Here is a 24,656-nt window from a genome sequence, read left to right as displayed (position 1 = left end):
AGAGAGAGAGAGAGAGAGAGAGAGAGAGAGAGAGAGAGAGAGAGAGAGAGAATTTTTAATATTTATTTTTTTAGTTATCGGCGGACACAACATCTTTGTTTGTATGTGGTGCTGAGGATTAAACCTGGGCCGCACACATGCTAGGCAAGCCCGCTACTGCTTGAGCCACATCTCCAGCCCCACTATGAACATTTTTAATGTAAGTGTTCATGTGCACTACTTTCTTTTTTCTTTCTTTTTGTGGAGCTGGGGATTGAATTCAGGGCCTCATGCATGCTAGGCAAACTTTATATTCCCATTCCTTACTTTCATTTTTCTTTGGTAAATACTTGAGAGTGAAATGGCTGAGTCATGTGGTAAGTATATATTTATTTGTTAAGGAATTTCTAATACATTTTTTTTTCAAATTAACCTCAAAAAATCTTGTTCAGGTGTAAATTTTTATCAGCAATGTATGAAAATTGTTTTATTATGCCACTGTCAATGCTGGGAATCATTTTTAACATTGCCATTCTAATTGCCTTTTCAATTTTTCCTATTTTTAATTGATCACTAGAGGAATTTACATTTTTTTGTAAGTTTATTGCTATTTCATATTTTTTCAGTATTGGCCCATTTTTTAAGTTAGAGTGCCTATGTTTTTCTTACTGATTTGTAAATGTTCTTTCTATAGAAAGGAAACTTTTTAAAAAAGTCTTATTACTCAAGGTGTATTTCTTTCTTTCTGTTTTTTTCAGTACTGGGTATTGAACCTAGGAGTGCTCTATACCTGAACTACATCCCCAGCCCATTTTTTATTTTTTATTTTGAGATAGGGTCTCATTAAGTGGTAGAAGTTGACCTCGAACTTGCAACAACCATCCTGCCTCTGCCTCCTGAGTCCCTGGGGTTACAGGTGTGCTCGATTGTGCCAGATTAAGGCATATTTCCTAGCCCCAGTGGTAGAATTAGTAAATATGATATTTCAATATAGTACATATATTCTTTGGGAAGCAATATGTTTTTAGTAATAAAATTAGTTTAAAAATTCCTCTATGTGGGCTGGGGATGTGGCTCAAGCGGTAACGTGCTTGCCTGTCACACATGGGGCGCTGGGTTCGATCCTCAGCACCACATAAAATAAAATAAAGATGTTGTGTCCACTGAAAACTGAAAAATAAATACTAAAAAAAATTCTCTCTCTCTCTCTCTCTATCTCTCTTAAAAAAATTCCTCTGTGTGTTGTGTAAAGAACCAAAGATTCAAAATGATCAGCATCAACTTCTATGCAAGAGTAAGGAAATAGAATGACTCATGAAAGAATGATGCATGCCCCTGCTTTCTAAACTTTCTCTTTGTCCTATCTGTTTTCCAGGATCATGAGTATCTGGATAATCTCAGCATCATTTCTGTCATGTATTCTTGGTTGTTAAAATAAGAAGTCACCTCTCCAGTGTCTCTCATATTTTCTTTTTAAAAAGTTTTGTCAGTGTATTATAATTATGCATACTGGTTGGATTCTTGTTAAATATTCATACATATATACAGGCACAATATAATTTGGTCAATCTCATTCCCCACATATCCTTTTTTTCAATGACACTTAGAATATGTGCCAGATGTGAGTGTATGCTTTAAATTCTCACTTTTGAATAATTTGTATTGCATTAAATACAATCAAATGATTAACTACCAGTGAGTGTTTTTATGCACTCCATGAATTAAATACAATCAAATGATTAACTACCAGTGAGTGTTTTTATGCACTCCATGAATTATCACATTTCTCTGTATTGATAAATATCCTATTAAGTTGTGTATACTTACATTATGAACTCTTTAAATCTTTCCAAACTCTTCCCAGTGTTTGCTCTATACTTTTCTACTCTCCTAGTCTTACCCACCCAAGACACTGAGCTGTATAACTTTGGGCAAGTCACATGGCATACTGAAGTCTGAGTTTCCTCTTCTATAATATAGGAATACAACTCGGCTCTGCCTCAGAAGATCCTTATGAGGATTACCTTAAATAATGTACATAAAGTAAATTCTCTGGCCCATTGTAAATCTTCAGTAAACTGAAGCCGAGAGATTTTTTTTCTTCCTTAAAACTTTTTGAAGAATTCTAGCATTTGGTGTAAAAGTAAGATAAAAATTAATTGTATTAGCATCTCAAATGTTGCTGCAGTAGCACTGGCTGCTTTAGCAACGGGCTTAGGGCTTGCTGCGTAGCTCGAAGAAGATGGATAGGAGTGTCTTCTGATATGTGTGGCAGCAAGTCTTGGGTTGATTTACTGAGATAAAATAGTGATCATCCTCTCCCCATAACTGATGCTCAGGTCAAACTCCTTGTACTGTGCTCTTTTTCTGTCTTCCTTTATCCTTCTCAGCTGAGTTCCAGAAGCTGGGGGTCCAGTGCTTTTACCATAATTCTGGTCTGGTGGGTTGGGCCAACGTGATATTCCTCTGCTGCTTGCCATCTCAGCTGCCTCATATCTGCATACAAATTCAAACCAGTCTTGAAAAGGCCTGCATTGTGTTCAGCTTTGTAGCAGCCATCCCAATACCCAGGTAAATTGTTAGGACAAGAACATAATTGGCAGAACTGCTGTTTTCTTATCTCTGACTACTGCTTCCCTCTTGGAGTTGGTCATTCCCAGTAATAAAGATAAGGCAGCTTGATCTGCTGAAAGACCCAGCCAGCCTTTCTAATTGTGTCTTCCCCAGTTTCCCACAAAGAGTGCTTGTAGGTGAGATATTTGCTGTGTGAATGTTGAGAATTTGTAGGAGCACATTATCTCCCACTACTTGAAGCTGAATGATATTCCTCTGTGCATCAATGAGAAGAGAAACTAACAGTCAACAACATGAGAGGTTACTATAAATATGTATCAAATATTATTTTTCTACTCCTAGTATCTAGCCTCGTGCCTGGCACATGAAAACATTCAATTAGTGTTTGTTAGATGGATGGATGAACAATCCAACTAATTAGTGCCCTCATTGCAGACCTAGACCTGCATTTGCCTCTGAGCAGTGCTATGTAGGAAAGCCTGTTTGCTGGTGTTGGGTGTGAATGCAATAGATTATATACTTATTTATCCCAGTCTTTGGCATAAATGGCATTGCATTCCCAGTTTTGGTGCCTTCCAGGTTGAAACTATTATTGAACCACACCAACATCTTGCGACCTCAGTATCATTGTGTTGAGGATTTTGAGAAGATCTGGGGAGCCAATAAGGAAATCACAGCTGCTCTCCAAGATCCTGTGATTCTTCGGGCTACCTGCCCCTACAGTCCTGATGGTAACGATTCACTATATTTATGGTGTTCTTTTGAAATTGCCTTTCCCTCGCCTGTTCCGATCTCATTAAATCCCTGAATGGCGTGATTGTTGTGGAGAGCACAACTTAGATATATTCTCAGTCCTTTAGGTTTGGAATTAGATCAGTGTTTGATGATAAAAAGCAGCCATTATTAGGGAATATTGAGAAGGCTGGTTATCTGTACACTTAAAGATGAAGTGGAAATAACCAGAGGAAATAAACAAGAGAATGCAATATCTGGAACTAAAATGGCTTTCCCATATTCTAATCTTAAATTTTCTCCAGTACCTTCCATTATTGACAAGGACCATTCTGGATAAACTTTTGCCTCATTTGTAATGTCTACATTAGTCATCTGTCCTCCTTTGTATGGTCAACACATGATGTTATAAAGGGAAAATTGAGCTGTTACCTATTGGAGGGAAGAGTGTTTGCTCATCTCCAGGTCCTTATTACCAACCTGTGGCTTATAATCAGTGTCTCGGGTTTCTCCTAGGATCCCTGTAACTAATTTTTGGTGTGCTGATTGGTATTTACTTTCTCATTGATGTGTAGGGGGAATAATCCTCAATATCAAATGGCTGGAGGGATTAATCTATGCAGCCCTAAACATGTGCACAGAAAGCAATGTGGATTGCCGACAAGCACTGCAGCTTTTGAATCAACTATTTCTTTCTGTTCACTTCAAAGACTGTATGAAACATGAAGAATCCTGCCCAGAATTTCAGCTACCACATGTCATCAGCAAATCCTATGTCAAGAACTTGCTTCATAGAAGGTAAGATGTCAGCCAGCCAACCATTCTAGTTCTCCCATATTCTTGGCTTAGTAGATGCTCTTTTATCCTTTCATGTTCTTTTTAAAAATTGATTAAATAATACATTCTTGTAAAAAATTTGGTTGGTAGCAAAGTAAAAGACTCCTTTGCCCCAATACCATTTCATAAATTTTACCTCTGTTTTTATTTGTGTCTTGTTACCTACCTATGTATTTACAAACACATTTATATTGCCATTATAATAGTGCATGCATATTCATTCCTGTGTATGGTGTCAGAAACATGGGAACTACATATACTGCTTTTTCATGCCATTCCATGTTAGCACAACCATATCTGCTTCATTTATGAGCAGTTGCATAGGCATCCATTAGAAACATTTATTAAATTTGATCACTCCTATATCCACTTGATATTGATATAGTTATTTCCTTCTGCCTCAACTTTTGTACAAAGGGCTGCTTTGAACATTCTTGTACTTATTTTTCACACTTGACCCGGAATTTCTGTTGGAAAAGTATGTGGATAAGTATCTGGGTTAGATATCATATGTTTCCTGTTTGACAGATATTCCCAAATTGCTTATAAAAACATTTCCACCAACAACACAAGTGTGCTATTTCTCTATAGTTTGATAACTCTAAAATCAATCTTTTTAATCTTTGATATCACATAGTAAAAATTGTTGCTCTTATGATAAGTGACTTCCCTGTCATGAAATTCACTGTACAATTTTAACTCCTTTTCCTCTTTGACTATTAAGTATGTCATCCTTCTTGAAGCAATATCTTTTGTTTTTCAGGGTTCCCCACTGTTTTAGTCTACCTGTTGTAGCTGTGACAAAAAGACCTGACAAGAACAATGTAGAGGAGGAAAAGTTTATTTGGGGTTCATGGTTTCAGAGGTCTTAGTCTATTAATGGCCAACTCCATTGCTCTGGATTGAAGTGAGGCAGAACATCACTGCAGGAGGGCATGGAGGAAGGAGGGAGCTCAAGATATGGCAATCAGGTAGCAGAGAGAGAGCTCCACTCACCAGGGACAAAAAATAAACCTCAAAGGCACACTTCCAATGACCTACCTCCTCCATCCACAGCCTACCTGCCTATAATTATCACTCAGTTAATCCATATCAGTGGATTGATCAGGTTATAGCTCTCATAATCTAATTATTTCATCTTTGAAAATTCTTGCATTGACACACATGAGCTTTGGGGGAACACCTCATATCTAAACCATAATACTCACATTCTCTTCATTTTCTTCTTATCTCTCTGATCTCTCATTTTGTTGACTTCCTCTCTCCCATCCTGAAATCTGGGAGTTTTTAGGGCTCTCCTAGGCCCTATTTTCTTTTCGTTCTACATTTGTTCCTGGGTGATCTCTTCGGGAACTTAGGTTGCCATCTTTGTTCTGATAGCTCATAACTCTGTGTCAATGCTGTTTGGTAAGTGCATACTCTCGCTCTCTGTTGCAACGCAACATGTCCAAAGACGCGTCTGCTCTTATACCCTGCTCATTTAGGGTTTCTTATCTAATTACATAGTGCTTCATCAGGTTGTTCAAACTAGAGCCCTGGAAATAATCCTTGATTCTTCCCTCTTTCTTTTGGATTTCAGTTAATCACCGATGGGCAGTTTATTCTCTAGGGTGTGATATGCTTTCAGATTGAGGATTTTTCTTCTCTATTGTCTTGGGTTAATCTCTATTTTTATAATCTCTATTATCCTGGGAATTTCTTTCATCTCTTTGTTATTTTGTTTCTTGAACACCACTTGACTTCTGTGATAGTTGATTTATTATATTAGTAAAACATACCTTGTTGTATCTTCCTAAAGAAAAGGGTACACCAAAAGTAACTTTTAGAGATATTTTATATCTTAAAATGTTTTTTATTCTCGCCTAATGTTTCACTGAGAACATAGCCAAATACAGAATTCTAGGTTGAAAATAATTTTCCTGCAGAATTTTGAGGCATTGCTCCATTGTCTTTGAGCTTCCAGAATTGCTGTTGAGAGTTACAATACCACTCTAATTCTTGATCCTTTGTCTGAAATCTGTTTCTTTCTGATTTGGAAGCTGATAAGCTCTTTTTACCTCAGTATCTTGAGATTTTATTATGTGCCACAATGTGAGTATTATGGTTTGGATGTGAGATGTCCCCTGAAAAAGCTCATGGATGTTCAGAGGTAAAATGATTAGATTATGAGGCCCATAACTTAATCAGTTGATGGATTATTCCTTTGAATGGATTCCTGGGTGGTAACGGTAGGCAGGTAGGGTGTGGATGGGAAAAGCAGGTCACTATGGGCATGCCCTTGGGGGATTATATTTTGTCCCTGGTTCCTCCTTGACTCTCTCTGTTTCCCATATGCCATAAGCTGAGCAGCTTCCCTCTACTACACCCTTCTGCCATGATGACTTTCTTGGGCCCAAATAAATGGAGTTGGCCAACCATGGACTGAGATCTCTGAAACCCTGAGCCCCAAATAAACATTTCTTTCTCTAAATTGATCATTTCAGGTATTTTGGTCACAGTAACAAAAAGCTGACTCACACAGTGGGTCTATTTTAATTCATTGTTGAACACTTGGTGGACCTTTCTTCCCTTTAACTTAAAAAATTGTAAATACATACATAGAATACCTATCCATAAAGCCATAAATATAGTTTAATGATTTATTGTAAAACAAATACTCATGTCTCTGCCACCCACAAAAACAAAGACAACCACCACCAACAGCATATTCATTGGGATTTTGCAAACTAAATTCTTCTATTTTCTCTAATTATGTCTCATAATTTTGTCCCCTCTCCTGTTTCTCTATTTTCCCTTTGTGGCATTTTTATTAGTCAAATGTTGGACTTCTTGGATGGATCCTCTGATTTTCATCTTTCCTATCTTTGATATATTTTTTTCTCTGCTTTCTAAGAGATTTCCTCAATTATCTTGTTTTTTTCCTGTCTTTTTTTTTTGGGGGGGGGAGTGGAGGTAGCCGGGATTGAACTCAGGGGCACTCAACCTTGGAGCCACATCCCTAGCCCTATTTTGTAGAGACAGGGTCTCACTGAGTGCTAAACATCTTGCCATGGCTGAGGGTGGCTTTGAACTCCTGATCCTCCTGTCTCAGCTTCCTGAGCTGCTGGGATTACAGGCATGTGCCACTGCCCAGCCTTTATGTTGTATTTTAATAGCAGAATATTTTCATGTTTGCTATCTTATTTTACATTTAAAAGTTGTTTTACTCTCTAAATATTCCTATTTTATGTAGCATCCTGCTGTCATTTCATTTTGCAATATGCCCTTTGAGAATATCAACTATTATTGTTTTTCTCTTCTCTGAGTAGACTGTTTCTTTTAAGTTGTTTTCTAATCAATTGTTTTGGTCTCTATCATTTTAGAAACTTTCTTCAAATAAATGGGGAATCTTGATAGTTTGTTCATATTCAAGATCCTGGATACTAAAAAGTGGATTGGAGGTGTGGTGTATAACTCAGTAGTAGAGTACTTGCCTAGTATTCATGAGGCCCCAGATTCCATCTCTAGCGCACTCGCGCGCGCACACACACACACACACACATACACACAATTGTTTAAAAACTTTGATCATCACAATGATCTTTAGTATAGACCGATTTGGTCAGTTGTTTCCTTGGGAAACCCTGAATATTGGTATCTTTAGACTTTTCTCTTGGTGAGTCAGACTTCTTCCACTCTCCTACCTAGAAGAGATATACTTGGCGATCAGTTTTTTGGAATCCAGGTTAGAGAAATTTGTGTGTGTGTGTGTGTGTGTGTTGGGGGGGGGCGTGTTTTATTCACTGTATATATATATATATATTTTTTTTACTTCATTATTTTCTCTTTTTTCAACATGATATCTCTTCCCTCAACACTAAACAATGCATATTTATTTACTTCCTGCCCAAAGACTTTCTGTTTGACCCTCTCTAGAGAAAAAAAAAAAAAACTGTCAGGAATGGGGAGGGGTGAATCCTGATGGTGCAGCATAGAAATAACTAGGCATGTTCTTTTTTTTAAGATTTTTAACCAGTATCCTGCTTTTAGTCCCCTCTTACCCCTACTTCTAGATGTACTTGGTCCCACTTCCTAAGTCTTTTGGGGGCTCTTGATGTAAATGGACAGTGGCTTTTGCTACTGCTGACACAGGAGTCAGCATTCCCATGTAGGTTCATAGTTATTTCTTCTTCATTCTCTTTCCAACTTATGAATTTTTGCTCTTGTGTTTTCTCTCAGCCTCATTTTATGTTCTTTGCCTACTTTTGTTTTGACTGTTTTACTTGCTTTGTAGGAGATTTTAGTAGGAATAGTAACTCCCTATTCTGTGTACTGGAAATATTTTTCCTGGTCATTGTTTTTTTTTTTTTTTTGTATCTTTTGCTATTTAAAATATTCTAATTTTTGTAATAAAATTTGTCAAATCACTTTATTGTTTCATAGTTTCAAGTTATAAAGATCCTTCTTATCCTAAGATAACTCTTAATTTTCTTTAAGTACTTGATTTTTTAAAATATTTAAATCTTCAACTTGAGATTTTTATTCTTTTATTCACTTTGGAAAGCCAATTGTCCTAAAACCCCTTTCTTATCAATTTGAAATATCACTTTTATTTTCTAAATTGTGATATATTTATGGGCATATTTGTACACTCTCCAGAACTGTGGTCTTGTTTTCCTATATCCATACCACAATTAGTCACTGCAGTGTGCCATGTGTAGATGTATTATCTACCTGGTAGAGCAAGTTCCCTTCATTAATATTTTTCAAAATAATCTTAACTGTTTTACACATTTATTCTTTTATGTGGACTTAAAAAAAAACAACAAAACTAATATGTTTGTGGCAAAAAGCATATAAACTGCAAACTAAAAGTGATATTGTCCCATACCTCAAATCCCATTTTTTCAATGATAACTGCTATTAATATTAGCTGTGACTAATTAACTGGGAAATGAATCAGTGATGTTTAATGTTGTCATTGAGACATGATCTCTGAGTAAGTTGTTCAGTCCTTGAACTTGTGGTCCTCCTGCCTTAGCCTCTCCAGTAATTGAAATTACAGGCCTGCTCCACCACACCTGACAAAGCTGTTCATTTTTAATTCAAATACTTTTAATAATTAGTTCCTCATTTCTTTTAGTTTATTTTGTGGTTCTCTTTCTTAATTTCTTAAATATGTATGGCTCATTTAATTTCATTTCAGATTATTATAATAGAAATAGGAAGAACTAAGAAAATTTTCATCTAATCTCTTCATCTATGTGCTGTTTGCCTTTGAAATAATGACTGTGTTTTGGGCACAAAGTTCCTGTGTTAGTCAAATCTGTTACTCTTTGCTCCCCAAACTACTGGCATCTGTTGGTTGCCTGGAAGTTTATTTGGAAATGCAGAACCTGGCACCCCAGGCCTATGGACTCACAGTCTGCATTTTTACTAGATCCCAGGTGATACTTATGCACATTAAAACTGGAGAAATAATGTGCTATATTCTTTGTCAGATGTTCTGTTACAGAAGCATGGCATATTAATATTTCCATTGCAATTGTAGTTTTTAAAATTCACTTCACATTTGTAATCATCTTTGCTTATAAATTTTGAAGTCATGCTATATGATAAATAAGTTTATAAATTTTAATATATCCTTGGTGAATTATACTTTTTAATTGTATATCTCCTCTATTTTTTGAGACATTTTATTTTTTTAATATTTTTATTTTTTGATGGATCTTTATTTGTATGTGGTACTGAGAATTGAACCCAGTGCCTCATGCATGCTAGGCAAGCATGCTACCACCAAGTCAAAACCCCAGCCCCAAGACATTTAAAAATTTTTTTATTTTATTGCTGAGGGTGGCTTTGAACTTGTGATTTTCCTGCCTCAGTCTCCTGAGCCACTGGGATTATGGGCGCACGCTGCAGTGCCAGGCTTGTGTTTGTTTTCTTGACAGTATATTTCAGAGCAGAAATTTTAAATTTTAATTAGATCCAGTTTATCAATTCTTTCTTTCATGGATCATACCTTTCATGTTACAATTTAAGTCATGCCAAACCCATTTGAATTTTTCTTGTTTTCTTTTAGGAATTTTGTAGTTCTGTATTTTGCACTTAAATCTATCATGTATTTTTTTAAAAAAAAAACATTTTTGTAGTTGTAGATGGACATCATGCCTTTATTTTTGTTTATTTTTTTATATGGTGCTAAGGATCAAACCTAGTGTCTCACATGTGCTAGGCAAGTACTCTGTCACTGAGCTACAGCCTCAGTCCCATATCTATCATGTATTTTGAATTCATTTTTGTAAAAGGTATAAGTTCTATGTCTAGATTTTCTTTTTCTGTATGTCTCATTGTTCTAGCATCATTTATTGAAAACCATATTTTCTCTATTGTATTGCTTTTGGACTTTTGTTAAAGAATAGCTAACTATATTGTATATTTATGTGGATCTATTTCTAGGTTCTCTATTCTGTCTCATTGATCATGTCTATTTAACTATTTTGATTATGTTGTTTTATAATATGTCTTCAGTCAGGTGGTATGGATTCTCTGACTTGTTGTTTTCCGTTGATACTGAGTTAGCTATTGTGAGTCTGACCTTTCATATAAACCTTAAAATTAATTTGCCAATACACATAAAACAACTTGCTAGGATTTTGAATGGGACTGTACTGAATCTATAAATCAAGTTAGGGAGTCTGTAGTATGTGATTATAATGACAGAAAATGGATCAAGATTCTGCTGTCTAGGAAAGAGATTGACTTGTAAATCTTATGAACAACCTTGCACTAGACATTTAAACTAATCTAAGGACAATTTTAAATACTGTGCCATTTCACAGGTAGTATGAGTACTTTATAATAAAATAATCCTGATTCTTCCCTCCAGTTCCTTGTATCATTGCTGGCACTCATTTCACACACACACACACACACACACACACACACACACGACTTGCTATTATTTTGAACAAATTGTTATCTGTTAGAGCAACTAAAAATAAGAAAAATGAAGGGTTTCATTTTACCTTCTTCAATGCTCTTCCTTTCTTTACATAGATCCAAGTATAATTTTCCTTCTTTGAACATTCCTTGCAAGACAACTCTACTGGCAACAAATTCCTTCAATTCTTGTTTATTGAAGTCTTTAACTTTGGAAGGACCCAGACTTCTAGATTGGTGTTTTTTTTCTGTCAACACTAGTGATACCTACTCATTGTTCTCTTCCTTGCCACTTTCTTCACTTCTTTGTCTTCGTGTGTGGATGGTTTCTGGGGAAACGTCAGTTCAATTTTTTTCTTGTTTTCTCTAGGTAAGGCATTTTCTCCTGTGGCTTTTTTAGGAATTGTTCTTTATATTCTGTTTTTTTTTTAAAGTTTTTTTATTTATCTTCTGTTTTTTTTTAAGTTTGAAAATATGTCTAGATTTAGTTTTGAATTTTTATTTTTTATTTTATTGGTACTATCCTGCTTGGTATTCTCAGATTGCTTCCTGGATCTCTAATTTGGTATCTGACATTTAGTTGGGGAAATTCTGTCCTTATTGTTTCAAGTATTCTGTTCTTTTCTTTCTTCCCCTTCTAGTATTATCATTATGTGTATGTTCCATCTTTTGTGGCTATTCCATAGTCCTTGGATATTCTATTCTGTATTTTTTAGTCTCTGGTTTTTGTTTTGTTTTGTTTGCTTTTCAGATTGGAAGTTTCTGTTGAGAAATCCTTAAGTCTAGAATTTTTTTCCTCACAGTCATGTGCTTAATGCCAAATAAAATATACTGACATTAAATAAAAATAACCTATTTTTTCCCACCCCAGGCCTTTTCCTTGGTTTGATCTGACTGCTGTGCAACTCAGGGAAACTCCCTTTAGCCAGTATCACTCCACCAATACTGTTCTTCAAGACCACCTGACCTACCTGTACTATGATTCATTTGGCATTGCTCCAAAGAAAGAAGAAGAGCCTATGGATCTCTTGGACTCTCCATCCCAATAAGTGACCTCAGGAATCAGGATTTTTTTTTTTTCCTTCACAGATTCCTCTACAATGGTTAGGCCCTAATTATCACAATTGCTAGGGAAGTTATGTGACTGCAATCCCTGTTTGAAAATTGTACTAGTGGCTCTTTCAAATGTAAAATAAAACAAGAGATCCTATATATCAATATGCTTGGGTATGTCTAGCTTTCAGAAGCAACCAAATCAAACTACACAACCTAACACATTTATATAAACTGCTTCCCCAGAAAAGCTTTGTTAACGCAATTATTAATTTTATAAAAGCTAAGTTCATTATTGGACAATTACATATTGCAGTTTCTTTTCCTGTAATAGTATATAGGTGGCAAACAACTTGATTTTTCCTATCACTTCAGTAGTAATGCTTCTGTAGTAGTCAGCTTTTCATTGCTACAACCAAAATACCTGACAAGAACAATTTAGAAGAGTAAAAGTTTATTTTGGCTCACAGTTTTAGAGATTCAGTCCATGGTGGCCTGGCTCCATTGCTTTGGGCCCAAGGTGAGAAAGATCATCTTGGTGGAAGGGCATAGTGGGGGAATGTCACTCCATTTATGGAAACCAGGAAGCAGAGACAAGTGGCACAGGGAAGCTGAATCCTTCTCTAGGGCATGCCCCCAGTGACCCACCTCCTCCAACCACACCCCACCCACCCACAGTTAACAACCAGCTAGTCCATTCAAACTAGGATGGACTGATCAGGCCACAGCTCCCATACTCTGATCATTTCACCTCAGATATTCCTGCATAGGAGCTTTTAGAGGATACTTCACATTCAAGCCATAATACTCGGTAAACAATCTTAAATTATGACTTATCCATGCTTATTTCAGTTATATCTGATTGTTCTGATACTATCTTATTTAAAATTGTTTCTATTTGAACCATTTTAAACCATAAAACCATTTTAAAAATAACTGGCAGGGCTATGAATGTAGCTCAGTGGAAGAACACTTACTTAACATGTGTGAGGCCTAGGTTTGATCCCCAATACCAATAAACAAAAACAAAAGACCTCACATTTATATTAAATGGCTAAAAATAACTGAGATCTTATTTCTTTGGTGCAAATTTGTTTATTTCCTTTATGTTTTACAAATACATTTTGTCAATTATTTTTATTTTTTTGAAAAAAATGAACAGTAACAATTTTATTTCTGCAGGAATCAATTCATTGTTATGCAGTCTGCCAATGATGCCCATTGTTCCAACTCCTCCCTGCAAGCCAACTTAGTCTTCTCCAAATATTTTTCCTTTAAGAGTAAACCAATGCAGAGCTTTTTATATAAACCTTATGGTATGGCTCAATATCAAGAGTTTCCAAATAGATTTTTATTAGGTCAATACATTTTGTAAATTATGATAGAGTTGAAAACAATAGCAGTGACATCATCAAGATTCACCTACTATATTCTATTGCTAAACAGAACTCCTTTTTCCCAAATGCTAAAGTGCTTCTAAGCAAAACCATTTACTATGTATGAAAATCACCTTGGTCTTCATTGCTTACTTTTATTTTTTGTATAACTGTGAGTCAGGCAAATCCAAAGGTATGGTTCTAGAATGGATTCTGATAAAACTTCTTAATTTATTTTGAGAAAAAATAGGTTCATCATCAAACATCAATGTTTAGCATGCATGTTAATTTGAGGCACTGTTTCTCATATCAGTAGGAAAAAAAAGAAATATTCCTTTTACTATTTGTTTAGATGTAGGGAACTATAAAAAAATACATCATTGTCTTTCTGAATTGTATTAGCACTTTGGTGGTTCTTAGGATTAAGAAGTGAGATCAGGAGAGAAAGAGCAGATATGTCTATAAAACTGGAAAGGAAGCAGAATACAACAGACACTAGCATGGCAGTATGTATAAATGTGGCTGTATAACCAATGTGATCATGCAATCTGTACATGTGGGAAAAATAAGAATTCATACTCCATTTGAATCAAATGTATAATATATGATATGTCAAGATCATTGTAATGTTTTGAGCAACTAATAAAAAAAAACTGGAAAGGAACAGGAATCATTCAGGCAAGAAGTATTTAATAATTTCTTTTGAGAAGTCTAGTCACAAGTAGATTCTAGCTTGAATTTCATTTTATAAAGATCTAGAAGTTCCCATATATAAGAACCTTGAAGTAAACCCCAAACCCTTTTCATAGTCAGTGGTACTTCTGTAAGTCATGTTGTTTTGAAGAATATATACAAATCTAAAAAAACAAAAAACAAATCTTACTTTTTTTTCTATGATGCCTATAGGGAAAGAGAACCTTCCCCCATCATCTTTCCTAAGGTATTTCCTTTAGAAAACACAATTGCAAATCCTTTGTTTTGAAGATATATGTAAATCTTTTAAAAAGGTAAATAACCCTCTTGCCAGTTTTATACCCCAGGAGAGTTCTTTTGGAGGCCTTGGAGCCATCTTTTTTGAAATGTCTGAGTATTGAGACCAGTGGTGCCCTATCTCCTTTCTCTGTGGGAGGTTAACCTGGGGGCCTGGCTCCAAGTAGTAACTTCCTATTTGTGATCAAGATATGAGAATTTTTATTTTTCCATTAGATACGGATAATTAACATGCATGTAATAGATTGTAATCTGTCTTGCTGTCTTAAAGAGTGAGTTATTTTTGACTTTGCAATATCTTTGACAGCTTGCCTATGATGTGATAACAGTTCAATACTTATTCAGTACTAAAATGGCATCTTTTCTACATTCATGGAAAGGATTATCTGGGCTAGAAGATTTTATTTTTAGTTATAGTTCCTCCAGCATGTTCCTACTACCCAGGTGTATTATTAGAATGTATCAGGAATTCTTACAATTATCCAAGAAGAATTGCTATCTTTGTTTTAAGGAGGGGCTAAATTGAAACACAAATAAAGGGAAGGTGCTGGGAATCACAGAAGACCTAGGAATGGAGCCAGCAGTTCTAACTCTGATCCTTAATGAAAAAGAAGAGAAGAAAAATAAAAAAGGCCACACCTCTTCTCCCAAGTAATTATGTCTGATCTTTCAATGTGAGTGAAATACCTTTCTTCTATAGTTACGTACAATGTTAACAGCCTTATTCTCTTCAGAGGCAGTTATTTCTGGATCATAATCACATAATCTTCTTGTTTTGACAAATTCAGAGAAGGTCAAGGAGTCAGATTTTACCCCAGTATGACCTTTTTGCTCTAAAAATAGGCCAATGTTGTCCCGATGGGGAAGCCTGATGGAGCGGCTGAATAATGGCTCTTCAATTCCCAGTAGCTCCCGTGTATGCTGAGAAATCACCTGAAATGCAAGAATAATATTTTTAATGAGACTGACTTGAAAATACAATTAAATAAAAGTTTTATGCAGTTTCCTAGCCCCTTGAATGCTAATCTCTTAAGTGATTTCCGTGGGAAAATTAAAAAATGAAAAAAACATTCACAAACTTATTGTCAAGCATTGAGTATGTGCTTAATTAAAAGTGTTATAAAGTGTGAAAGTATCACTTTGGAATTAGGAAATACAATCTAACCATCAATTCAGTGATTCTAAAAGTATGTTTGAGCTTCATCAATAGACAATGAGGATTCTCTGATGGACTATGTATTTATCTAAAAATGAGTTCTTTCTTTGGTTCTGATGAACAAATAACAAGCAATAGACTTTATTTTTGCCTAAGACTTAAAGCAACTTACTAGTAATTTACTTGAAATTAATAAGGATTATTAGAAATAGGTAATCATGAACATTATTAAGAGTTTTCTAAGGAGTCTTAATTCCACATTCATGATAATGACACACACTCAATGCTCGGCATCTCTGCAGAGCACCTATTTCACATGACTTTAAGCAAATATTTGTAATGCCAGTAATGTTTAAGAAGATTCTATTATTAATATATCATCACTATATTTTCTATTGGTCATGGTTTCAAAGGCTGTTATTTTCACTTTTATTTGCAAACTATTAATAGTTTTGCTTCAACATTATCAATTTATTATGCACTGTTTGGTTACTTTATATGCACATTTGCCTCATTGGAACTATAATTTACTTTAAACCTAAAGACGTAATTGTCATGGTTCAAATATGAGTCATCTCTACCACTATTATAATGCGGTTGTATAGTCTCTTTAAAATTTGCTTGTTGATTCCTGTAACAACATAGATTAATCCGAAATGCATCATGCTAAGGGAAAAAAGCCAGATCCAAAAAAGCCAAATAATCTATATATTATTTGGTTCCATTTAGGGATATTTTTAAAAAGGCACAATTATATGGACAAACAGATCAGTGTTTTTGAGGGTTTGAGGTAGAAGGATAGGCCAAATACAAAGGGGATACAGAGAAGTTTTAGGGTATATGATTTTCTGGTGGTGAATACATGGCCCTATGCATTTGTCAAACCCATAGAACTATACTTGATAAACAATGACTTTAGTGTATGCAAAATCCCTTGGGTAAACTCCAAGATGGCATATAGACTGTGGACAAATAAATCTAACTATATTACAAACTAAGACATAATTTACCTGCAAGGAGTGGGGGAGAATGGAGCAAATCTAAATAACTTTAACTTTGGAAAATAGTGCTTTGTCTAGATAATGTAAGACTAAAGACAAAACTACACACAAACACTGTACTCTATTTGGTAAATTTCTCACAGAATACTATTTATAGATAAATCAGGTTTTTCACTGTCAGAAAATAAATTACAAATAAACAAGTGGGTTTGGAGGTAGGAAGGAGATAAGAAAAGGCTAAAATAAATCGTTTTATGTTGAACTGGAGTTAGATCAATATGAATACTTATTGTATTATATAATACTTATATATATATGGATACAGAAATAAGATAGATATTTGTGTACACATAGGTTAGTATGTATACATATACTTCTAAGATCTTTCTACTGAAAGTACCTAGAAGCATGACACTCTGGTAGGAACAAGCACAACTAGTGCTCATATTTTAGTTTCTAAACACTCTTCTCTGATAAAAGCAACCAGGGCCAAGACATGGTTGATTGTAGGGCTGCAGCAAGGAAAATGTAAGATGTTCCTGAAGCTAATAGTAGTGCCAGAAAGTAGGGAGATACTTTTTTTTTTTAAATGGGGCATGTCAAAAGGACACAGGAACTAATTTAAAAGAGCTCCCAATTAAAAAAAAAAAAAGAAGAAGAAAATGGAATAATTTGAGCAACAAAATACGTAACAGTATTGGCTTGTAACCCAAAGAATAAATGTCCATTAATCCAAATTAGTATAAATGAAGAGATAAAAACTGAGGGGAAAGGGACAATTAAATGTAGAAGAACTTCAGAATAATTCTAACTACACTGAAGAAAGGAGGAAAATAGAAAATTATCACTAAAACAACATAGTAGTAATTTAGCAGGCAAGACCCATTGATGAATGCTAAGATTAGTAGGCAAAACTCTGAAAAGCAGATGTTTGCATAGCTTCAGACTATCCTCTCCAATATATTTATCACTGTGGTAGTTTCACTGTATTTTCATAAATTTTTGATACTCCTCACTCTAAAAGATGGAGCCTAACTCTTCTCTCCTTAAATATGGGCTGGAATTAGTAACTTGCTTCTAAAGAGCAGATATAAAAGGGAAACATAGTAACTTTATAGTAAGGAAATCTGGCTGTCACCACATTAAACAAGTGATCAGGTTAAGTTTCCAGTAATAAATCATGTTGATATCATGTAGCCCTGATATGATGAGAAGGGCTTATCACTTCTTTGTTAGTCTTCCCCCAAATCCATAATTTTAGTCTAATCATGGGAAAGATCAGAGAAACTAAAATTGAAGGAAATTTACATAATATCTTATCACTGATCTTCAAGTGTCAAGTTCATGAAAAACAGATCAACAAACTATCGAGTTAGAAAAGACCAAGGAAACTTGACAGCTAAGTCCAATGTAATATCCCAGACTAGATCCTAGAAATAAAATTATCCATCAGTGGAAAAATTGTGGAAATATGAATAAAGTCTGTTGTTTAATAAAGTACTATGTCAATGCTATATTCTTAGTTTTAATAAATACACTATAGTTGCATAAGATGTTAACATTAGGGGAAGCAAGGTTCAAAGTATACAGGAACTCTCTAAACTACCTTTGCAACTGTTCTGTTACATTGAAATTATTTACAAATTAAAAGATTTTTTTTAAAAAAAGGAAACATGTCTGTTTAGAAATCTCAATTTCTGACAATGGTATGAATTTGTGCTGCTTAAATAATTCATAACAAGGCCAAATGCAGAAGAATTACTGAGAGACTGTGAAATTTATGAGGCTATACTTTAGAATACAAAATCATGCATACAAAATGAATTAGCCACTCATCTATGTTTGTCTCCAAATATTTATCAGATTCTTGTTTACTTGATGTAGTAAGTAGTAGGTATTTTGAGAAAAATTTTCTAAGAAAAATGAAATTTTTTTTAGAAACAAACAAGTAAGGGTAATTCTCTTTTGTCTGGCATGTCCCTAGAATAAATAAAACTGACTTATTTAAGAGTTATCAGGTAAATTGTGAATGTATTGGTTGCTATAATTACAATAGTGGGATTAAAAATGCTTTCTACAGAGGTTGGTGTTTTAGCTCAGTGGCAGAGAGCTTACTAACACTCTCAAAGCCCTGGGTTTGGGTTCATGGCACAGCAAAACAAACAAGAAAATGTTTCTTCTATAAGTAAGAAAGGTGACTACAGCATACTTAAATGCATGAATGAGCTCTAGGAAGTCACCCTTGTGTTAGAGTAGAATTTACTTTTTTATGTGGATTTAACTGTCAAGCAAAGTTTATGCAATATATCTCTGAATGTACTGGCTTTTTAAAAAATATTTTCTTAGTTGTATTTATTTGTTTTTATGTGGTGCTGAGTATCGAACCCAGTGCCTTATACATACGAAGAAAGCGCTCTGCCACTGAGCCCCAGCCCCAGCCCTGAATGTACTGCTCTTTATGTTATTCTAGTCACCTTATGGAGGGGCCAAATTTGTCTGGTGACTTTGAAAACAAGTATTATGAAGTTTGCTTATTCAAACTTTTTGGGATCTAAGGACAAATAAGGGTGTTCATCATTTACTTTTGAAGATTTCAGAAGATTTTTAAGACCTCTCCTTTGCTTACAAGACCAGAAGAATTTTAGGGTTTTTATTATTGCACATTGATACTGTACTTTTGGGATTGGAATATTAAGTAATATGAATTTGACTCTTAAAAAATGCTTTCTTAGATGGACATGGTGGTGCCAGCTACAGGGAGACTGAGGAAGGAGGATTGCATATTCAAGGTTAGCCTGGGCAATTCAGTGAGACCCTGTCTCAAAATAAAACAAAAAGGGCTGGAGATATAGCTCAGAGGTAGAATGATTGCTCAGAGGGAAACACAGTAACTTTAGAGTAAGGAAACCTTGGCTGTCATCACGTTAAACAAATGATCAGGTTGTTGTACAAGGCCCTGGGTTTGATCCCCTGCACTATAAGAAAAAAAAAGCTCTCTCATGATAAAGAGCTTTAAGTGTTTTAGGAGTTTGGATTACAAATTACTATTTTGTTAATTCTGTTCCTTATTTAGGAAAATTCATTACAGGTAGAAATAAGATCTTATAATTATAGCTGTATTATCTTTGAACATAAAAATAGTAAGATTTTTATCTGACAGTATTTGGTAACTATGTGAGGGCATGGTTGGAAATACCATATATAAGTAGTCCTTCTCATATTTCATACATGGAATTTCATGGTTATAAGAGTGTTCATTTAGCGAGGCAGTACAGGAGTGATTTAAATAGGTCATGGATTGGGGAGTCACATAGAATGGATTTGAATATTGTCTCTTAAACTTATCATCTGAATAAACTCTTGTAAATTGCTTCACCTTTACGGGCCTCAGTTTTCTCTTCTGAAAAATGAGGATTAGGTGAAATAACATATGTATGGTGCCCAACACATAGTAACCACTTGGCAAAGGATAGCTATTAGCAGAATTCAAGGCTTGTGTTTAATAATTCAAAAAAATTTTCTTATATCTCAGTGCCAGTAATAAGTGTAATTTTCTTATTTTTGGAACCATATATCTTATGGAATTACATAGTTCTAAGTTCTGAAAGATCCTAGAAAACTGATTCCACAGCCTGAACCAGGCCTAATGAATTAAAACCTCTGGAGGGTGGAGCCTAGAAATCTACCTTTCAAAAAAAAAAAAAAAAAATGGGGCTGGGGTTGTAGCTCTGCAGTAGAGTGCTTGCTTAGCACGTGCAAGATTCAATCCTCAGCACCACATAAAAACAAACAAACAAACAAATAAATAAAGGTATTGTGTCCAACTACAACTAAAAAGAATATTTTTAAAAGAATCTTGGATTCTGAAGACTATCCATGTTTGGTAATCATTGAAGTACAGCATTTATGGGCATGGTTGTAGAGTGTGAACCCTGTTATGTTGGGGTGGGGCTGCTAGTGCAAAGTTTACAATTAAGATTATGTATGTGATGCTTTATATATTGTAAACACTACAAATGGAAGGTAATATTTCTTTATCTATCTATCTATTTATTTATTTTGGTGCTGGGGATTGAATTCAGAGCCTTGTACATGCAAGGCAAGCACTCTACCAACTGAGCTATATCACCAGCTCTAAGGAAGGTAATATTTTTTTAAAAAATTTTGTAGTGGTAGATAAACAGCATGCCTTTATTTTATTAGTTTATTTTTTTACACGGTGCTAAGGATCAAATCCAGTGCCTTACACATGCTAGGCAAGCGCTCTGCCACTGATCTACATACAGCCCCAGCCCATGTAAGGTAATAGTAAGGAAAGGAGAGTGATCACGGACTATTGGTGTTGGAGAGATGAGGCCCAGGGAGGTTAAAGTAACTTGTTTCAATGTTAGGCAGCAAAGCAGACAAAACACATGTGGTGTTACATAAATGCTAAGTGGGTATCAGAGACAAAGTGTTATGAGAATTTGAGAAGAGGGATTATATGGGATGGCAAGGTCAGGAAAGACTTCTTGGGGAGATGAGAATGAGAAATTGGTCTTGAAGGAAGATTAAGATTCATATTAGAAAAACAGGAGAAGAGGATCTGAGCAAAGACACAGAGGGAGGCATGCACCAGACAGGAGTGTGAACTGAGAGAGCCTGGCAGGTTCAGCAAAGATTCACTAGAGGAGTGGAGGGGAGTGAATGTGGTTGGAGAAAACTTGTGGAGGGCCTTGAATCCTAAACTATGGAGTTGGGACTATGGTATGAACAGAGGGGATCCAAAGAAGATTTCCAAATAATATATGAGTGGTTGGACATTGAAGGTCTAAAGACAGATCCCTTGAATCCAAAGAGCCTAAGGAGAGAGGCTAAAAGTGACAGGCTACTTTCAGTGTACAAGGTATGAGGCAATAGGGCCTGAAAATCAGGGATGGAGAGAATCAGCCAGTTGAAATGCCACAGGAGAAACTGACAGTTCTTGGGATGTTTGTAGGGATCAAAGGACAGAGAGGAAACAATCACTGTGAGCCTGGGAGGCTGGGAGGACAATGACACCATGGTCAAAAATAGGATCAAAAGAAAAGGAGGTTTGTCTGGGATTCATGGTAGCATTGGTACAGTGCTCCTCAGGGACACTTTGTATACAACTCACCTTCATGTCCTCAAAATCTGTTATCCCCATCTGAGGGAGGTTTGAGCAATTTACATGGATGAGTTTTCGGCCACTAATGAAATTTGTGGTAAAACACTCCTGTCAGTACAAAAAGAACAACACTTAAAAATGTTCTGCAGCTAGGAGGAGGAAAAAGGAGGGAGGGAGAGAAGGATGAAGGACAGAATGGAATCTTGTTAGTCTCCAGCCCTATACTGAGAAAAAAATTAAATTCATTTTGTAATCTAATAGTACAACATATTTTCTGTTTAAGCTCTTGATAAAATTTCAGGCTAATTAAATTTTTGGGGGGGTGGGTGGGGCATGCTACAACCAATGATTCTTCACGTCTCCTTTCCTAGTGAAGAAGAGGCAAGACCTCAGGTCAGGGTAGAGGAAGTATGAGGTAAGATGAGAGCATATGATTTTTAAAAGTGTTATTTTTGTTACCTTGTATTGAGGGAAGCCTAGCTGGCTAATCCATTCTGCAACATTCTCTGGGCTCCATTTAAGATATTCGAATTGTAATGCAGTTTCCTTTTCTTTTGGCTGGGATGTTTTATCTTTAGGTGCTGTTTCTTTCAATTCTTGGCCTGAATCTGTAATTTTCTTTTCACTAAAGGCCTTTCTTAAGCCTGTCTGAGTCTCTGGGAGGTCTAAGATATCAACAAGATGAAGCAGTTTTGGAAGTTTTGAGGGATACTCATAATTTGTACTAGTTGATTCCATTTCACTTTGTGTGAGACGTCTAGATGCATAGTCTTTTTTAAAAGTTGTGTCAGTTTCTTCTACTGACACTTTAATGGTTTGAAACTTGGGGTATTCTAGCTGATCCTTATCCATAGCATACTTAGATTTGATTGGTGCTGGCTCTTCTTCCTTGAATAATTCTGAATGTTTCTCTCTTGGTTTGATTTCATCTGGTAACTTTAGATTTTCCTCCTCAGTTGGCTCCATTTGTGTCTTGTCTTGAACTTTAGGTTTGGTCTTCTTTGGTGGCATTTGGCCTGTTTCCTCAATTGATTTTCTTGGTTCCTTCTTTGGAAACTTTGATTTAGACTGCTCTGGTGGCTCTAGACCTTTCTCCTCAGTTGACTCCCTTGGTGTTTCCCATGATTCAGACTTCTCTGATGGAGCAAGTCCTATATTCTTGCTTGATTTTCTCCGCTTCTCTTTATGATCTGTTGGTTTGGTATTCTTTGATAGTTCTAGAACTTTTTCCCGAATTGACTGTTTTTGTGTCTCCTCTTGAACATTTGGTTTGACCTCATGTTGTAGTACTAGACCAGTCTCTTCTGCTGTCTCTGGAATCTTTTCCTCAGTTGACTTTCTTTTTGTTTCCTTAGGAACTTGTGATGTGGTCTTTTCTGATGGCTTTAGGTTTGTTTCATTAATTGTTTTTCTTAATTCTTCCTCAGGAAGCTCAGATTTGACCTCATCTAGTCGCTCTGGAACTTTCTCCTCAGTTGACATTTGTTGCATCTCCTCTGGAACCTCTAGTTTAGTCTCTTCTGGAGGTTTTAGATCTGCTTTCTCAGTAGACTTTCTTGATTTCTGGTCTGGAAACTCTGGTTTAGACTGCTCAGTTGACTTTCTTTGTGTCTCCTCTGGAATCTCTGGTTTGGTCATCTTTGTTGGCTGTAGATCTGTCTCTTCAACTGATTTCTTTGGTTTCTCATTTGAAAAATCTAGTTTGGACTGCTCTGGAGGTTCTAGATCTGTTTCCTTCTTCTGCTCTCTAAGTGATTCCTCTGGAACCTCCTGTTCAGACTCCTTTAGTAACTCTAATCCTGTCATATTGATTGTGGTCCCCGGAACCTCAGACTTGGTTTCCGCTGGTAACTGTATATCTGTTTCTGAAGCTGATTCTGTGAGTACATCCTCTGTAACATCTGATTTAGCCTCCTCTTGTGGCTCTAGGTCTGGTGCCTCTAAATCCTTGTAAAGCTCGTCTCCCATCTCTCCCAATGACTCTGACTTTAACACTTGGGGAATCCCTAAATCAGTCTGGCTAGATGGCTCTACCTCGATCTCCTTAGGAATTTCTTCCTCAGACGTCCAGGTTGGTTTTGGCTGCACATTCTTTGCAATCTCTGACTCTTCCTCTTTCTCAGTTTCTAGTGGCTGTGGCACTTGGTCATTTTCTGGGGATAGCTCGTAGCCTGCCTCTGTCTTGGTGTCTGGTTCGGCATTTTCAGACAATTTACGAAGTTCAGGCCTCTCAGGCTCTGACTTCTCATTTTCATCAGGACTAGAATCATAATCTTCTGGGACTTTCTCCATTACGCAGTTCAATGGACGCGCCTAGGCCTCCTAGCAACCTCAACTTCCGACAGCGTCTCTATGGATACTACGATTTCCGGCAGTGTCTTCCTGAATCTTCCTCACGTTTTGTTGATTCTAACCGATCCCAGATTTTAAAAATTGGCGATCAAAGGCAGCCAGTAGCCCTCCTCGCGTCCGCGTCGCCAGCCTCCGCGGGCCAGACTCCTGGGGCCGCATCTGGGCCGGTGCGCTCTTCCCGCGGTCGCCGCGCCGCTTCTTCCGGCCCCAGGCTCCCTCGGCTATTCTCGGCTCTTCTCGGCTCGCAGCCGCCGCGCTCGCGCGGCCTTCGGCTGTTTCCGGAGCCGCCGGCGGCTGGTGGCGGAGACGCTCCGGGCGCGGGCTGCAGATGTCGGACTGGCAGGCGGCTGAGCGGCAGGGCTTCTGGAGCCCCGCAGCCCGCCGAGGGTCGGCGGGCGGCGTCGGGGACAGCTCCGGAGTGGAGGGGAGCCTGGCGGCCGCCGCAGGTACGCATTGTCAGGGCGCTGGCGGTTGGGTGCCGCCCGCCTCGGGCCCCGCATTTCGGCGCGAGTCCCTGCGGCGCTCTGCCCGGGGTCCCGGGCCGCGCGGACCCACCT

At 36.6% G+C, this 24,656-nt stretch overlaps 3 protein-coding genes across 11 annotated transcripts in view; 2 read left to right on the top strand and 1 right to left on the bottom strand.

Annotated features, from left to right (window-relative positions):
• Noxred1 (NADP dependent oxidoreductase domain containing 1) overlaps positions 1-12,511 on the top strand; it is a 27,727-nt gene extending 15,216 nt beyond the window's left edge. Inside the window, exons 3-6 of the mRNA XM_015494364.2 lie at positions 2,370-2,550; positions 3,133-3,284; positions 3,861-4,083; positions 11,915-12,511. Of these exons, the coding sequence (XP_015349850.1) occupies positions 2,370-2,550; positions 3,133-3,284; positions 3,861-4,083; positions 11,915-12,092 (734 nt within the window). The 3' untranslated portion in view covers positions 12,093-12,511. The remainder of the gene's footprint in view (positions 1-2,369; positions 2,551-3,132; positions 3,285-3,860; positions 4,084-11,914) is intronic.
• A 919-nt stretch (positions 12,512-13,430) lies between these two features.
• Samd15 (sterile alpha motif domain containing 15) lies at positions 13,431-24,039 on the bottom strand. Of its 2 annotated transcripts, XM_015494354.2 has the most exons (3): positions 22,207-24,039; positions 21,757-21,855; positions 13,431-15,395 (listed from the first exon to the last, which is right to left on the bottom strand). In XM_015494354.2, the coding sequence occupies exons 1-3, from the start codon at positions 24,037-24,039 to the stop codon at positions 15,132-15,134; spliced, it is 2,196 nt and encodes a 731-aa protein (XP_015349840.1). In that variant the 3' UTR covers positions 13,431-15,131. The 2 variants fall into 2 exon arrangements, with proteins under 2 accessions (XP_015349840.1, XP_048655022.1); XM_048799065.1 differs by lacking the exon at positions 21,757-21,855.
• Positions 24,040-24,050: 11 nt separating this feature from the next.
• Tmed8 (transmembrane p24 trafficking protein family member 8) overlaps positions 24,051-24,656 on the top strand; it is a 48,125-nt gene continuing 47,519 nt past the window's right edge. For 3 of the 8 annotated variants that reach the window (XR_007345922.1, XR_007345923.1, XM_048799066.1), the window contains exon 1: positions 24,051-24,545. Coding sequence is in view for 3 of the 8 variants with exons in the window: in XM_048799066.1 (XP_048655023.1) it covers positions 24,051-24,545 (495 nt within the window). In the remaining 5 variants the exon portion in view is untranslated. The remainder of the gene's footprint in view (positions 24,546-24,656) is intronic. The other 5 variants (XM_048799068.1, XM_048799069.1, XM_048799067.1 and 2 more) reach the window with 4 other exon arrangements.

This window comes from Marmota marmota, unplaced genomic scaffold, assembly GCF_001458135.2.
Source record: "Marmota marmota marmota unplaced genomic scaffold, marMar, whole genome shotgun sequence".
Classification (NCBI taxonomy): Eukaryota; Metazoa; Chordata; class Mammalia; order Rodentia; family Sciuridae; genus Marmota; species Marmota marmota.
This window is presented reverse-complemented; position numbering and strand designations above follow the sequence as displayed.